Source organism: Raphanus sativus, chromosome 9, assembly GCF_000801105.2.
Source record: "Raphanus sativus cultivar WK10039 chromosome 9, ASM80110v3, whole genome shotgun sequence".
Lineage (NCBI taxonomy): Eukaryota > Viridiplantae > Streptophyta > Magnoliopsida > Brassicales > Brassicaceae > Raphanus > Raphanus sativus.
In genome coordinates this window covers 25628734-25646367 of record NC_079519.1, presented here as the reverse complement: position 1 = coordinate 25646367, position 17634 = coordinate 25628734, and the positions used below count along the sequence as shown (strand labels likewise).

Here is a 17634-nt window from a genome sequence, read left to right as displayed (position 1 = left end):
CTTTCAGTCTAAAGCAGAATTTTCAGATTCTCAACAGGAGATATTGACAGAATTTCAGTTTAGATAACTAATGCTTATGGGTCCCATACATTTTCATTTTCAGTAATATTTGTATTTAGAGTTTACGCTATAGGGTTTGGGTTTAGGGTATATGGTTTGGGTTTGGGGTTTAGGGTATATGGTTTGGTTTGGGGTTTAGGGTTTGGATTTAAAGTTTAGAATTTCGGTTTAGGGTATATGAATTTGTGTTTGTTTGTTTGTCTTTTACCTATACTATATGATATTTGTAAATAGTATATAACAAATTATGGTATGGGTTTAGAGTTTAGGTTTTGGGTTTAGAGTTTGGGTTTAGGGTATATGGTTTGGGTTTAGGGTTTGAGTTTAGGGTTTAGAATTTGGGTTTAGGATTTGGGTTTAGGGTATATGGATTTGGGTTTAAGGTTTAGGATTTTGGTTTAAAGTTTGGGTTTAGGGTATATGGTTTGGGTTTAGGGTTCAGTGTTTGGGTTTAGGGTTTAAGATTTGGGTTTAGGGTATATGTGTTTGTGTTTGTTTCTTTACATATACTATATGATATTAGTAAATAGTATAGAACAAATTATGGTATGAGTTTAGAGTTTAGGTTTTGGGTTTAGAGTTTGGGTTTAGGGTTTGGGTTTTGGGTTTAGGGTTCATGTTTAGGGTTTAGAATTTGGGTTTAGGATTTAGGATTTGGGTTTATGGTATATGGATTTGGGTTTAGGGTATATGGATTTGGGTTTAAGGTTTAGGATTTGAGTTTAAAGTTTGAGTTTAGGGTTTAGGGTTTGGGTTTAGGGTTTAGGATTTGGGTTTAGGGTATATAGATTTGCGTTTGTTTATCTTTACATATACTCTATGATATTAGTAAATAGTATAGAATAAATTATGGTATGAGTTTAGAGTTTAAGTTTTGGGTTTAGAGTTTGGGTTTAGGGTTTGGGTTTAGGGTATATGGTTTGGGTCTAGGGTTTAGGGTTTATGTTTAGGGTTTAGACTTTGGGTTTAGGATTTAGGATTTGAATTTAGGGTATATGGATTTGGGTTTAAGGCTTAGGATTTAGGTTAAAAGTTTGGGTTTAGGGTATATGAGGCAACCATTAGATATGATGTGTATTAGAATATAATGATAACGGTATATAGAATAGATCACCTACAACGACCCAAACACATCCTTTCTGAGAAATGTGCCGGTGTCCGATGATCAAACTTTGTATTTAAATATTTTCAGTTAAACTTTACTATATAAAAAGTAAAAAAGTAATGCAATGGCTATATTTTTTATTAATGGGTCTGCTATGAATATTGAATATTGAGCAAATTGACCCTTATTGATATCATGAACTGGGACTCCAACACGTGTCCTTATCGGAATACCCTAATTAGGACAAAACGTTGAAAGATGAAACTCCCATGCTTTCGTCGTTCGTCTTGTTTCTCACTCAGGGAGTCTCTGAAGACTTACGTAAACCATTTCTTTTAAATTTTCCCGATTCATAATCCAACCAAATTCAACTAATCTGGTAAAGATTATCACCACAGACGCAATGTCTGTGTGCTTTTAGTTAAGATTCTCATCAAAGACGCAATGTTTGTGTGCTCTTAGTTAGTTATTATCTTCACAAATAAATATATATTATAAAAGTAGCAGTTATTTGTTGATAAGTATTTGTATATTTGGGATAAAATGTTTATTTTACGAGTAAAGCCATTCTTCTTGCATGTATAAGTATAACTAACGAACACGTTACCGTGCATATGTATAACGAATCATGTAACCTTCATGCCTTTTCCGAGTTTTTTTCTTGAATTCCATTTCAAAAACCAGCTAATAACTCCTAGCTTCCAAGAAGATTCATGCGGAACTACAATTTATTTTAAAAAGAGTTAGACGATACTTTTAAAGGAATGTATTCATTAAAAGTTTGAAGTGATTTATATTAAAATGACAAATTTACTAATATATAAATTTAAATTTAATATTTAAAAAAAAAACCAAGGTTATTGCACTTGTTATTTGATAAAACATCTTGAAACTACTGTAACTAAAACATTTAAGTTGTGCATTTTAAAATGCTACTAGTTATTTTGAAAATTTTACTCGAATTTTTTATTTTAAAAGTATAAAATTCATGATTTTAGATGAGATTTTATGATGATTTAAGTAAAATTATAGTAAATTTTTAATTCATTTAAAATAAAACTATACCACCCCAAACTCCCAGTTAAATACATCCTCTAAATGTAAAACAGAAGAAATATCTATATTATTAAAAGAGAAGTACACATATAAAATGCCCCTTAGTTTTAAGTGTTATTTACACTTCCATGCCACTGATATTAAATAATACTTCCTATTTTAATGATGTCTTTTCACTTTAATTAATGTGTTTTCCTAAATTAAATTTAAATTAAATACACAATTAAATAATATTTCCTATTTTAATGCTTTGTCTTTTCCACTTACATTAATGTGTTCTAAAATTAAATTTGAATTAAATACACTTCATTAACTTCTCAATTAAAATAATGTCGAATTCAAAAAAATACATTTTTATTGGACAAACAATTCATGAAAATTATAATATCAACTCTTCATTGAACAAATATGAACGAAAAATATTACCAAATTTAAACCGAAACTATATAATATCCAAACGGATTTACCGTTTTGGTATCTAGAGAACCATAACTAAACCTTATCCGAACGAAATATTTCAGATATCTGAATGTATTTAAATCATATTTATATACTTCAATATGTTAGCTATTTTTCGAGTTAATATCTAACTATTTTAAGTTGATTTAAAATATAAAAAATAATCAAAAGTAAACATCTAAAGTAGATAAACAATAATCAAAACACCAAAAATACTTAAAATATATATATTCTTATCTAAATATTCAAGTTAAATTTATTTTAATTTTTAATTTAGGTACTTTAGCTTACATTACTCAAATTTATATGTTATATTTTTTAGATTTAAGGATATTTAAAGATATATAAATTTTTAAAATTAAAAGTAATTTAAACGGGTTATCAAACCCGCAAAGATCTAAATCAAACCGAAACCAAAGTTTATAAATACCCGAATAGAGTTAGAATCTTTAAACTCGAAAATCTCAAACCCGAATAAATTTTAACCGAATTCGAGTGGATACCCAAATATTTATCCCTAGCTTAATCAATATAAAACGATCAAATATTATAAATATAATATTTAGTATAAATAAATAAAAATTAAAACTGAAAATTAATACTCGTGCGGTCGCACGGGTCAATATCTAGTAATTCTTAAAAAGGAAGAAAAATGTACTGTGATTATGGTTGAACCGGTAAAAACTACGAAAAGAAGCTGTATAATTACTCTTAAAAACATTTTAAATTTAAGAAGAAAAGATGGCGGCTATTGCAAACCGAACGACATGATTGGTCGGAAGAAAGTGCGGGGACAGAAGATCAGAACACGTGTGCGAATGGGAGAGGAGGTCTACCTGCGAATTCTGTGGAACGTAGACACGTGGTCAAACCCATGTGCTTCTGCTTATCGCCCTTTCCCCCTTTCATTGGCGTGGAGCGATGAAGTACAAAAGCAAGTTAAAATATTTGTTTTATATAGATAAATAAATAATACGTTGCAGTACTTTTAATTCAATTAAATATCAATTTTTTCGTTATTTTAATAAAAGAAAAAAATATTCAAGTTTTTCAATATAGTTAGAAAATTATTGGGTCAGAGATTAATCTCACACATTTTTAGGGAAAATATGCGCTTGCATGTATATTTTTCATCAATTGTAAAATTTCACTCGCTGTTTTTGTATTTTGTATGTGTTTATTTATTTTTTACATATATTTATTTGAATTTATTATATATAACAAACTAAATAGTTAAAAAAATTTGGATAATTTTTTTTATTTTTTTATTAATTTGTTAATGTTACAAACAATATATAACCCATTTGAAAATAACAACAATCGGTTAACTAATATGAAAATGTAAAACAAAGAAAGAGCATCTCTGATGTAATTGGAATAACTTCAAAATGTAGTTGGATTTTAGTCAATACTATTTTATTTTAGAGCGAAACAGAGCAGAACAAAAAATATTATTTTATTTATAAACTAAATTTTGTTTTTATTCTATTATAAAATAAAAAAATTGAGCAGAGTTAAAATCTTTCTGGAATAAGATATGAACTGAGGTTAGTTTGGAAATCATGATGAACAACTAATATGATGTTTTATCATTGAAAAAGTTGCTACAGCATCCCGCAAAATAATACAGATTACAAATCATGCAAATGATTATATGTTATGAGTATCGTATTTAACTTTGAAATATTTTTCATTTTCACACAAGTATTTTGAAACAGCTATTGCCTCTATAATAACCAGAGTATTTCTAATTTATTATTACTTTTGTTTTTATAATAGCATTTATAGGTAATTCCACTTCATACCATTATATTTTTCTCTAAAAATAAAATTGCTATTTTCTATATTTAGACAATCTCTAATATATTTTGCTATTTTGTTCTAAAATAAAAAAAAAATGATGGGGTTGGGATATGTTCTAATGTAGTTATGTAAAATAGTAAATTTAAATATAGAGTAGAGATTTAAGGTGAGATGAAATAGTTTTGTTTCTAAATGCTATTATAGAGATAAATATAGAGGTAAGTTAGAGATTTTAGATGAACAAATAATAGTCTCTATTTTTCTTTTATATTTAAGGCAATATTTCTTTAGAGAAATACATTAGAGCTAACTCTGTTATATGAGAGAGATTTTCCATTTTTTTAAATTAATATATTGGAGGTGATATTAGTGAGAAGGAAGCCTGTTTGTTTTGTTTTCATCTGGTTTTCATCTCAAATCTATCAAACTCCATGTCTTTTAAAGATATTTTCTAGTATTTTAGAAAAATATATACTCTTTCCGTTTCAAATTACATGTCATTTTAGAGTAGAATTTTTGTTTCAAAATAAGTGTCATTTTCGCTTTTCATTGCAAAATTTATTGACAATATTCTCTATTATGTTTTTCTATTGGTTGAAATATGGTTAGGTGCATTGGTAATTGTATTTTTATTTTGAAAATATGTAAAATTAATTGTTTTATTAATATGTATATATAAATCTAGAACGACAACTAATATGAAACAGAGAGGGAGTATCAAACTCCTATTCTGTGAGATATTTTCTACTCCCTCTGTTTTTTAAAGATCCATATTCTAGAAAAAAATTTTTTTTAAAAAGATACATTTTTTACTTTTCCAATGTATTATTTAATGAAATCTGTTAACTTCAAAAAAAATAATTGTGTTTATTGGATTTTTATTGGTTAAAAGTTATAGAAAATTGTTATTCACAAAAATCAATGCATTTTTAATGTGATTTCTTAATATATGTGAAAAGTCTAGAATATGTATCTTTAAAAAATAGAGGGAATATTTTTGAAAAAAAACCATTGAAAATTAAATGATGTTAGAGAAAAGGAAGCCTGTTTTTTTTTCTTTTCACCTCGAATCTACACTTAGTTAAGTATGTCATTTATCATCATCATAAAAGAAGGAAGATGGACCATATCCAATTGCTTATTTTCATTCATTCTTTATATAAGAGTTTGAGAACGCTAATGTTTTGTATATCTGGATAAAGTTTTGCTTTAAGTTGAAGGAAAGAAGGTTACTCAAAACTCTTTCACCTCGACTAAAAATAACGAAATCATTAGAATACATATAGATAAACTATTTTTTTTTAACTCTGGATAATTATGCTATTACAAACTATGAGAACGTTACAGACGATTTTACAGCCGACAATTCTACCCGTCACTGACTGCATCACCTTACCTGAACCACCCTATCGTATCCATGCCTGACGGTACTCCTTGCACCATGCTCCAAAACCTCTTGTAAGCCTTCTCTCCCTTAATTCGCATAAGTAAGTATTTTCCAGTGAATATTTTTTCTTACATATTTTGTTATTTGGAGGGAGAGTGAAAGTGAGATAAATCAATTCCAAAAAACAACAATGCATTTAAGAAGAAAGGGGAAACAAATGCATAGACAAAAAATAGGTTTCCATTGTTCTTTTCTACTGGAATATTCCTACACACACCACAACCCCCGTATCGTTTGCGTTTTATTTGACACGTTTCATGATCTTGTTTCTCATTTCTGTAGAATTAAAGCACATGAAGTGTTAGCACAGTAAAAAACGGTTTAATATTGAAGATCTCACTACAAAAAATCTAGAACGATTCATCTAGAGTGTAATTTTTATAAACTCAGACAAACCCCATTTTGTGTGTATGTGTTCGTCTACTCGCTACTGCTGTATGTCAATCAAGTAAGAAGGAAAATATTGTAGTTATAAGGCTCCGAATGTTTTAAGCTGAACGGAAAAAAAACTCAAGAGAGATAACGTGTTACCATTCAACTGAGCTTTATTTTATTTTATTTTATTTAAAAAAAAATAAAAAAAAATGAAGTGCATGATGTAATTGTGCTTATACCGCACCTTCAATTGAAAACAAGATAATTAGGTGTGTTTAAAGATACAATAATACAGATAAAATTAATTTCTATTATTTTTATTACTAAAATATATACAAAAAACGCAAATGCATTCACTACACAAAAAAATAAAATTTAAATGTGTATTATTTGGGTGATAAATTAACTTTGGTAAGATACTTGTATTCATCAAATAAATTATAAAATCGTATTTTGAACTATAACAAATATTATAAATTATTAATATTATTAATTTTGTTTAACCACAGATTTATATTATTAATTATGAAATAAGTTATTTTAAAATATTTATATCTATGAAATAGAGAATTTTTTTGAATTATAATAAATATTATAATTGATTTTATTTTTTTAAACGACAACTAGCACAGTTATAGTTTTTAAAATAAAATAAGATACTGGATATGAATTTCAGTAATAGCATATTATATTTTATATTTCAGATATAAAATAATATATAATTTTATGAAGTACATTAGTATCGCTGATTTTTTAGTTTGTAAATATAAAAATATTATATGTATCCCGTAGTTGCACTGTTCACTTATTTATATATTGTTTATATTGTTTTACATCACTTATTTAGACGAATCATATTTTTTGCTGCATGTGTTTCTTTTATACAAACCATAGTTAAGTTGTTCTGCAATATCCAATCCGCTTGTCCCACACCGCTCAATCCGTTGTTCGGAACCTAAAATTTGCGAAGCTCACACATTTTACAACCTCATTAATTGAAGTCTATATTTTTACAAAGGGCTTCATTAACTGAAGTCTTAACCAGTGTTTCTATATAAATCTTCTCCTAGTTTTCTCTAAAATCCAATGTGATTTAAAGTAATTTTGACTTTGTGTATAATTTATACACTCATTTGTTTAAATTGTTGCACTAATTAATAGAACTATTACTATTTGTTTGCTGAGACTATAATACTAGCACATTTTTCAAACATTAAAGCTCTCTTACCATATTTACTAGATGAGATCCGCGCCTTGCGCGGTATGAGAGTTTGATTTTAATTATGTACTTAATATTTTGTATATATTCTACATCAGTTTATTGATATAAACATGTTTAATATGTTGTGTTATATATTTAAACACGATAAATCAAAGTAGTAAATCGTAGTTTGCATGGTATCTATTTTTCTTGTATATTTGTAATATAGTTCGAGTTATAATTAAATTGAAAAAATATATAATAAATAGAATTGAAAAAATGCATAGAGACATCAATATCAAATGCTTACAAATAAAATTTTATATAGTTATTGGGAAACCCCTTTGAATATATATTTTAGTGGATTATATTTTTGAATGTCATATCTTAGTGGATGTACATGTTAAACAAAAGCCAAAGATAAGCCAACCCCATTATTTCATATGTTTCTAAAACCGAAAAATACATTTTCCTTTTCCGGAACATCATTAAGTTTGTGTGAAAGGGGATTAGAGTTAGAAAATTATAATTTGTTCAATTCTATCAAAAATATTGGTGATTATGAGTGTGATTAGTAGTGGTTGTGGGTGCTCTCCACAGCCCTATTTATTTTTAAACCACCAAAATCAGAGCAATCAAATTTTAATTTATTTTTTTAAACCACAGCTCTTGAAATAACCTACAGCTGTAGAAGTGCTCTGCAGAGCCAAATATCTAAATCGATTTTTATTGCTTTCCATAAAATTCTACAGCATTAAAATCTAAAGCTATAGTAAAACGTCTACAGATTTTTTTTCTACAACAATAATTTTGAAGCTACAACCATTACCAATCGGAACCTATGTCCCAATCGTTTGTCAGATACATTTTCCCCATCTTAAATTTTGTTTCTTTTATTTATCTCATTAAATTTTATTTGTTTGAATGTTTTTCAAGAACTCAGCTCAATTCTACAATGTTGCAATATATGACTAACAACTACTTTGTATATATATCTTTTAAACGATTTGCTATACATCAACTATCAATTAAATAATCAATACATGTACGTTTTCGACTTAGTTTCAAAATAAAAGTTTCCAACCTCTAAGTTAATAAAAACCAAAAGCATCTTCTAAATTGGGCAGACAATTAATTAAGTTGAATACCCAAGGGCCATTTACGTGAAAAGCCCATTAAAATATTAATAATAAAGTCCATTACAAACTAATTGTTTCCGGTCACAAAATAATGTAAACCATAAAAAATTAAAGGCTTTTGTATTTTATTTCTTTTCCGGTGTGTCTTAGTTAAGTCTTCTTCCTTGATGTTCATCAGACCGGAATTTATATTATTGGAAGATCCATATTTGAAAACCAGACCAAAAGAAGATTTTATGTTTATCAAAACAGTTCACTCTATTCTAGGGGCCAATCAACCTACTCAAATAAAGGTTTGGTTTTCAAAATTTGGGTTTAGAAATTTTCATATTTAACGATTAAGGATTCGTTCGTTGATAAAATCATTTATTTATTTCTCATGATGATATATTTTCCTTCTCTAATTGTATATCTTCCAGACACAGAATATTTCAATGACTTCTTGGAAAAACTTAGTCTTTGTATTTGAGATTGGTAAACTATCAATCTGAACCTTTCAATTTTATGTTTATAAATTATTATCTCACAATACAGCAAGACAAATGAATGATTGTATATTTTTTAAACGTTGCAGGCCTTTTCAAGTATGTGTGTCGTATCAACCTGTTCCGATACTTCTCCCAAAAAGGTTGAAAATCCCTTCAAATTTGGTCTGGTCGGCTGCTTCTTCAGGTGTCGCTGCAGAAGTCAACTGGTGTCTCTGCAGAAGTGTAAATAGCTTGCATGAGAGATATCACGGGCAAAAAAAACATTCTTGATCCTAAACAAATTAATCCCATGATTAGTGAATTTCAAGCAATTTACTGTCTTTTTTTTATATTACTAACATAATTGGGGATCTGTTTTATTTCATGTATGTTAACTGATGATCTCTCTGTAATGGATCATCTTCAATATTCATGGATTCACTAAGAGAAAAAGCAAGAAATATATTTTTACCATCAAATGCAGTGAATAGAGGCTAGTATTCAACTCAGTCTAAATATAGAAGTCTGTCTAGCTAACTCGTTGTGAATGTGTCGTTCATGTTGCTTGCGTCTCTAGGATTAAATTGCTGGTTTATTATCATGCCAAAAAACCATTAAGATTAGACAATTTAGATTATTAACTGCATGGCGGTGACTTGAAAACTTCTAAAGGTTGTATAAATGATTTCAACCAAAGCAAATAAACATAAGAACGAAAACTGAGTAAGCATAAGAAATAGAAATTCATAAAAAACAGAGGCTTGAGATTACCATGATTCAAACAAATTGGACAACAAATTAAAAAAAAATGGTTAAAGAAACCATCAAACAGAACTAAAATCGTAACATTGAAAACCAAAACAGAAAACTCATAGCACTAATGAAAAAAATAAGCCTCTGCTCAGAGGCCCTATAACGCCCAGTCTCAATGTAGCCACTTTTTTAGAACTTGTCATTCTCAACCTTTATAGTTAACTCTGGCCTTGTAACATATTTCTGATAAAAATCCTCCTCCAAACCAGTGATTGGTGTCCTTGGCTGGTGTCAGATCATTAGATTCAGAATGCTGAGATGAACCACACTGTAACATCAGAGGCCCCTATATTAAAAATGCAAAACAATCAGCTACTAAGCTTATACATAATCCATCAATATATGTATTATTATAATGGAAAATTATCAGACAACCTTAGGAGCATCAGACTGAGTTGAAAATATCCCTCCAAACGTGTTATCACTTCCCTACATATAGCAATAATATCACGTTAGAATGTCGGTATCAACAACACGAAAATATACATGACATGATGTTCCATTAGTTTTACCGTAGGAGATTGAGTCGCATGGATGTTTGGTTGAGCGATAAGAACCACCTGAATGAGTAACCATGAAGTTGATGAGGATTTTTGTTTACCCGTGCTGGAACACATGGAATAATTTCCTCATTTCATCCTTCTTCACAAATCCATGAATCTTGTCATCCTATTAAAGATGAACACAAAATAGTAAGAAACCTTACATACTATGTATAGCAAGCATAACATATGAAATAAAACAACTCCAACGGCTCTTTAAACTTTAGTATACAGAAAGACCATCTTTATAACTTCACCACCCGCAGCTGGATGATTTTGATCTTAACTTTGGTAAAGCTTCGGGTCTCCGATATGGTTCATCGCAGTCATGTTGATTTTTTTGGGGTATGGATCAATGATTTTGCTTTGGTTTGCAATGGGACGAAATGACTCACATCCCCTTGGCTTATATAGGAGGAAAAAAGAATCATAAAGAGAATATATTCGTATCATAATGCCTTTAAGACGTTCAATTTAGCTTGTCAATCACTCATATATCAACGCATAGAACAGCAATGTTTACCATATATATGTCATTGATTTATATTCTATATAAATGGAGTATTAATCAGTGGAATCACCTTAAATTTTTACCATATTAAAGGGATATAATGCATTTTGAGTTTATAAAATAGTCAAAACTATATATATACTAACCTAAAATAATTACGGCCACATCTGTCGTATTTAAATGACGTATACCACCAGTAATTAGGCTATATACATTTTTATCTTATAGAGAATATACCATCATAAAATAGTTTAACAAATTCAAAATGGTTCTCGTAAATTCAACCATTTCCTATAAAGATCTTTCAAGCATTGTTCCCTACATTAATATAAAAAATTACGATATCAATATAAAAAATCGAATTACGATATTTGTGTTCACTTGTTATGATATTTGTTATGCTCCTCATTATTTTTTTAATCAATACAATATCAATATAAAAAATCGAATTACGATATTTGTGTTTACTTTTAATAAAATGGCTTCTGATACATCTTGCATTGAAAAAAAAAAATAATAGATTTTACAACATTATACTACATAATTGCGTAATACATTATATGGCAATGATCTATGGTAACCTTATATATGGCAATATATTTTGATAGAAAAGGAAATCATGGAATGAGTTAATGGGAAATAGAATTAAATTTTATAGTAATGATCTTTGACTTTCCTTAAACATGAAATGATGAAATCGCACTGATCTTTGACTTTCCTTTTTACACGAAATCGTCCAATTATTCATTTTGAACTATAATGTATATGAGGAAATTCGAGTGGTACCACAATGGCATTTCTTTGTAATTTCTCTATTGAATCAATGGTGATTCTATATATGGGCTGAGAGTGAATATGATACCGACACGTCAGCATGACACTCATGTAAATAACTTACACATTTAAGGTTACTCTTTAAAAATGCTTCTTGATTAATAAGAAGGGATTATCTTTTACATACTAAGAGACACATGTTTTTCACCCTATTTTTTTTTCTTTTGGTCTAATTTGTCTCCCTGTTTAGGAATCCAAAATCTAACAGAGTCCAAATCTACCATCAATTAAAACTCTAATAGCCCCTCCAGACAAATAAAGAAGTTATTAACCAATGAAATTATGAAAGGGTAAACAAACAGTCTTTTTGTTTTAAAAAGATGTATATTTAAAAAAATTACACATATTAAAAAACATAAATTTTTATTACCAATGTACATTATTTTTATAACTAACTATTCTCTATAACTTTTAACCAATAAATTTTCAATAAACAAAATTATGTTTTTTAGTTTTAATATTACCATTAATTAATACATTGAAAATGAAAAATATTTTTAACGGCTGATTAATTATGCTATTACAATGCTGGGAAATATTAAATAGACGATTCTACAGCCGATAATTCTACCACCATATGAGAATACATGTCTGACTGCATCACTCCGAACCGTCCTATGGGATCCATGTTCGATGATATACCATGCACCATGCTGAAGAACTCTTGTAACTATTTTTCTCTATAATCTACACAATTTACATTTTCTGGGGTTTGAACTTCATACCTCATAATGTAGAAACATCGAGGACCTTTAGTTAAACCATTGCCTAAAGAGACTTCCACTGAATTTTTTTTTTCAAACAATATTTTTTCAACAAATTATTTTTTTCTAAAACATGGAAATTTTTTAAACGGAAAGAGTACATAACCCCTTTAGATCTTAAATCCTCATAAGAACCATTCGTTTTCTACAATATAATTTTGAATCACAAGAACTGTATAAAAACTCATACTATGTATTTTTAGGGTTTAAGAAAATATTTTATAATTGTTAAAATCTTGTATAATGTTTCCCAAAATGTTTCTTAATTATCAAGGTGTTGTATGATATTGAATATAGCATGGTTAATAGCATTTTTATTGCATGATTAGAAAAGGTTAGCTTTATTTAATCCGTACTTCACACGTATTACTTCAAGTACATTTTGTTGAAGTTTTAGCTACATCATGCTGAAACGTATATAAAAATAAAACTTTTGAAGATAGATCTCGAAAAAGGCATTTGGCTTAGTATTATATATCGGCTAGGTTTATTAGGAAAATATACTTGATATTTTTCAAAACACTACAAAACAAAAATGACAGTAGAGACAATTACAGTAAATTAAGCATATAGCGCTAGCTAAGATGTTAAGCAAAGCGATGTGCTTTTCTTTTATTTTGTCACACAAGAAAATCAGTTGTTTCTATGTTTTCTTCGCAAGAAATAATAGATTACCCAAATCGTAAGAAATAATAGATTACCCTCTACCTTTAATTTTCTTTTAAGAAGTGAAACTAATCGGGTTCTTAATTAGTAAACTAATGTAGTTATACCGGTCGAAATTAAAAGTCATTTTGAGTGAATCTTTATACTTAATTTTATGTTATTCGAGTTTAAAAAATCGGATTAAAGGAAACTTTAGAAAGAGTGGGACAAGTTATTAATATACTGAAGATGAGAGTGAAAAACATAAACAACATTTTGATGGCTTTTACCAAAAAAAAAAGGCATTTTGATGGCAAAAGTCACTCATATGTTTTCTTTTACTTTGTTTTTTTTTGGATTATCTAGGGTATTTTAGGCTGAAACCAGACTAATCCCTAGGAAACAGGTTTAATGGCGATAGACCAACTCGGTTACTTTACATAGAAATTAAATTTCTATACCGAAAATGGATCATCTATAAGTTTTCAACGCATAATGCTTAGCACCCTTCCAAAACAACTGTACCACCCAACCGCAACGAATCATCCGAACGCAATCATGTTTTTTTTTTTTGCTAAACCGCAATCATGTTGTTCTCTCTTCTTTTTTTTTGGGGTACATGTTAAAGAGTTGTTCTCTCTTTTAGTTTGTTGCGAAGACATTTATCCATATGATGGTGATAACGACTTCCTTTAATCTTCTCACTACAAGTAAAACATTTATCGCATTAGACATTAGATTATACATAACGAGGATTACAGCAAACCCTTTATCAGAAAAAAAAAACGAGGATTACATACATGTATAAAGACTGCATGTAAATATCCCTTCAAAAGAATACTAAAATGGAAAATTTAGTAGAATTTACATGGACAAACTAAATGTGATTATTACTTTATAAATTATAATGCAATGGTCAAAATTTAAAATTATTGAATTTAATTAGTTTCACATTTTATTTTAATTTTCTAGGTAGAAAGATATTTAGATAATATATAGTTTTCAATCCAAGTAGTAGATTAAATTATATATATGTTGAATCTACTTATTTTATTTGGTATGAAATTAGAAAGAAATTTAAAATGTTCCGTTCTTTTTTATCGCTTTCACATGAGTTCGACGAAAGGATATTTGTCTAGTTAAAAGTCATTTCTTTTCAACATGAAAACATTATTAACGATAGTGATGTATATAACTTAGTGCTACAATATGCAAAGGGATAATTATGTAATTGGAAAATATATATTACATAACTAAGAAAAATAAACTCTAATCAAACCATCCCTTGACACCTACCCCTCCTTTATAAATGATAAGCCCTCCTCTTCTCCAACACATCTTCTCCTTATTGCAGAAAAAGTGAGACAAAAAAACATCAGCCTATTTAATCTAAGAGAGATAAGAAGAAGATCTAGAGAGGGAGAGACCAAGAAACATGAATAACCAGAATGTAGATGATCATAATCTTCTATTCATTTCTCAGATGTACCCTAATGTCTATACTTCATCAATACCACAACAAGGTTTGCCCATAGTAAAGTGTCTTTCTTTTTATTCATTTCTCAGATGTACCCTAATGTCTATACTTCATCAATACCACAACAAGGTTTGCCCATAGTAAAGTGTCTTTCTTTTTATTTATTTTTTATAACCCCCCCTCCCCCCAAAAAAAATTGGGTTCACAGCTATCTTCAAGTGGGTCTTTTTTTTGTAATGATAAAATTGTCTTATTTTAGTCCTTTTCACATACGTGCATGATCAAGACTTAGAGATAAAGACTTGGGCTTTGTGGTAAGTGAAAACATTAGTACTTATTTTTTTTCTTTGATTAGCAGGAGAATCCAAACCAGCGCGGCCGAGGAGGAGGAGGAAGAGCAAGAGTGTTGCGGTGGTAGGTGGAGAAGGGAGCAATGGGTGGTTTAGGAAGAGGAAATTGAGTGAGGAGCAAGTAAGAATGCTGGAGATGAGTTTTGGAGATGAACATAAGCTTGAGTCAGAGAGGAAAGATCGTCTTGCTAAGGAGTTAGGGCTTGATCCCCGCCAAGTCGCCGTCTGGTTCCAGAACCGCCGTGCACGGTGGAAGAACAAGAGGCTTGAAGATGAATACACTAGACTCAAGAACGCACACGAAAACGTCGTCGTTGAGAAGCATCGTCTTGATTCTGAGGTGCGTGATTATCTTCTCTTTCTAAAATTAATTAATATTTTGCTAAAATTGCTTAAAGATGTCTGGCAGAGTTACATATGTAGTTTAGATAACGATTACTGTATTTCATTTAATTAATTTCTATTTATGAACATATACTACTAAAATGTTATACCAAAAAAATGTACAAATCAAGCTTTGATCGAGTCACAATTTTGTTTTGGTTACCTTTAGTATATGGCTAAAGTTTTAAAATACATATATTGATAAGCTATATATTATTTTGCTGTATTAAAATTTAATATTCGAGAAAGTGAACTGCTAATTCCAAAAGAATAAATAAAACCAAATGTCATTTTATGTAATTATCTTTCCGTACAACGTTTTCTTGTGGTTACTCACTTGCTTGTCTTAATCACTGGGCCTCTAGTCACCAGGCCCACAAAATTAAACTAATCAAATCAAAGTCATAACAACATGATTAGCATGCCCTTTTACAAAAAAAAAAACATGATTAGCTATAAATAGTAAGGTATTTAGTTAATCAAAGCAACTTACTTATTTCAGGTTCTTCACCTAAAGGAGCAGCTTCATGACGCTGAAAGAGAGATCCAACGGCTGGCACAAAGAGTCGAAGGAGCCATAAGCAACAGTCCGATCTCATCTGTCTCTGTCGTAGCCAATCAGACTACACCGTTTTTCGGAGACTATGAAGTCGAAGTCGGAGACGACAGTGACGGTTACCAGAACTTGTTCTACTCGCCGGAATACATTGATGGATTTGAATGGATTAGCCCATTCGTGTGAAAACTACTAGCCTAAATATTAATTTTATTAGTATAGAGATAACTAGGTTATATGATTGGTCGATATCTATAATGAAGCAGCTTGTGGATTAAAGCTATAGATCTAATTCGGTTGTCTAATGTTGTGGATATCTTTATCTAAGCATCAATTGCTTAAGGCTTTAATTGGTTCGACTTGAAGCCTTGAAGGTCAAGTTTGTACAAAACAATGTATTTATTTGTCAATTATAAGTAAATATATATGATATGAAATCATATTATACTTGGTATTTTTTTGAAAGAATTTAACTTCATATAATAAAAGCCTGTTTACATCGATGCACTTAGTATTTAACATGCAGTAATCTTTAAGACATACATAATAAACCCTAATTTATTATTCAGAAACTATATATTGATCAACGGGTTATCTACATTCACACGCTTAACTCTAAGCAACTACTGATACTCAACTCCATATTTATACAAAACTATAAATATAATGTCAAAAGAAGCAACGAACTAAAACTATTAAAGAAACGTATGACCACCTATTTGACGATGATATACAACCACTTAAAATATATATTGGTGATTTGACGATGGTAAACGACCACTTAAAAATATATATATTGGTAATGTGTATTACGTGTAATATAAACTATTTATTATTGTCATAAGAATAGTTAAGGTGCAGAAAAGATTGCGTTCTCTCACTTTTTAGTCACATAATTTTAATTTATTGGTTCTTTTTGCAGCGAACGACTTCGTTGTCAAATTTATAATTACGAATCATTCATAAGAAATCGTACGTACATAATCACTGAATTAAAATACCGACACTGGTTGTCATTTGTCAAAAAGGAAAAGAATACGGACCATTGGAATCGATAACCTGATAGATTTTAAAGCATGTCTTCTTGTCAGATTGGTACTTACGTGTTTCTATATGGACTGTGGATATATGTTTTTAAAAAAAAGTTTAAAAAGATTTTTTTTTGCACTAATAAAATAATATACTGGTACATTACATAATATAAGCTGTATATATTACGGGTTTTCTTTAAAAACTTTTTATCATCATCGAACACATATGGTAGCATGTTATAGAAAAGAAAACTAACGGCGAAAGGTATCGCACTCGCACATGATATTCAAACACAAGCAAAACTACGATAAAACTTTAAATGTCGATGGATAACATTTTGCCAAAAATTTGAAAAGAAGTTCGGATAGAATATAACTCAATTAGGCAACGAAATAATGTGGGTTCACCTCATGTGACAACAAAATTGGATATCTTATACAATAGGACGGTCCAATATATATTGATTGGAAAATAATGTGGGTTCACCTCATGTGACAACAAAATTGGATATCTTATGCAATAGGACGGTCCAATATTGACTGGAAAATATCTTCCTATGCATATCTTACTGTCGTCAGTTTATTAATATATGACCACAAAGATTTAGATAATAC

The 17634-nt window shown here is 29.3% G+C and overlaps 1 protein-coding gene across 4 annotated transcripts; it reads left to right on the top strand.

Moving 5' to 3' along the window:
* Positions 1–14544: 14544 nt before the first annotated feature.
* LOC108826319 (homeobox-leucine zipper protein ATHB-21) lies at positions 14545–16442 on the top strand. Of its 4 annotated transcripts, none has more exons than XM_018599698.2 (3): positions 14545–14744; positions 15054–15388; positions 15935–16442. In XM_018599698.2, the coding sequence occupies exons 1-3, from the start codon at positions 14657–14659 to the stop codon at positions 16172–16174; spliced, it is 663 nt and encodes a 220-aa protein (XP_018455200.1). In that variant the 5' UTR covers positions 14545–14656; the 3' UTR covers positions 16175–16442. The 4 variants fall into 4 exon arrangements, with proteins under 4 accessions (XP_018455200.1, XP_018455201.1, XP_018455202.1 ...); XM_018599699.2 differs by having other exon boundaries at positions 14546–14744; positions 15057–15388; XM_018599700.2 differs by having other exon boundaries at positions 14716–14827.
* Positions 16443–17634: the final 1192 nt, after the last annotated feature.